This window comes from Merops nubicus, unplaced genomic scaffold (genome assembly GCF_000691845.1).
Source record: "Merops nubicus isolate BGI_N331 unplaced genomic scaffold, ASM69184v1 scaffold1223, whole genome shotgun sequence".
Classification (NCBI taxonomy): Eukaryota; Metazoa; Chordata; class Aves; order Coraciiformes; family Meropidae; genus Merops; species Merops nubicus.
This window is the reverse complement of record NW_008600711.1, coordinates 51,429-51,746: the sequence shown is the minus strand read 5'-3', so window position 1 is coordinate 51,746 and position 318 is coordinate 51,429. Positions and strand designations below refer to the sequence as shown.

The following is a 318-nucleotide window of genomic DNA, read 5'->3' as shown; positions in this document are numbered from 1 at the left end:
CTGGTGCTCAGGGACAGAAGTGAGTGGGAGCCAGGGCTGCACTTCTCCCCCTGAGCCTCGGCCCTCGGGCTCCTCCTGAGGAGGCCTCTCCCCTGGGAGACTGGCCCTGGAGGGCGGCATCTCGTTTGGGGGATTTTTTCTGTGTGATTGGGTTTTGTTGTTGTTCTGCTGTTTGATTTCAACACAAGGCCGTGGACCTCTTGGAGTGGGTCCGGAGGAGGCCAGGACTGTGATCCAAGGGTTGCAGCACCTCCTACGAGGCCAGGCTGGGGGAGCTGGGGTTGTTCAGCCTGGCGAAGAGACAGCTCTGGGAGGACC

General features: G+C 61.3%; 1 protein-coding gene across 1 annotated transcript in view; it reads left to right on the top strand.

The window, feature by feature from the left end:
• Window positions 1-6: 6 nt before the first annotated feature.
• The window catches only part of MKRN2 (makorin ring finger protein 2), a gene marked incomplete at its 5' end in the record, with an annotated part of 6,036 nt that continues 5,724 nt past the window's right edge, over window positions 7-318 (top strand). The window contains 1 exon segment of the mRNA XM_008937746.1: window positions 7-19. Within this exon segment, the coding sequence (XP_008935994.1) occupies window positions 7-19 (13 nt within the window).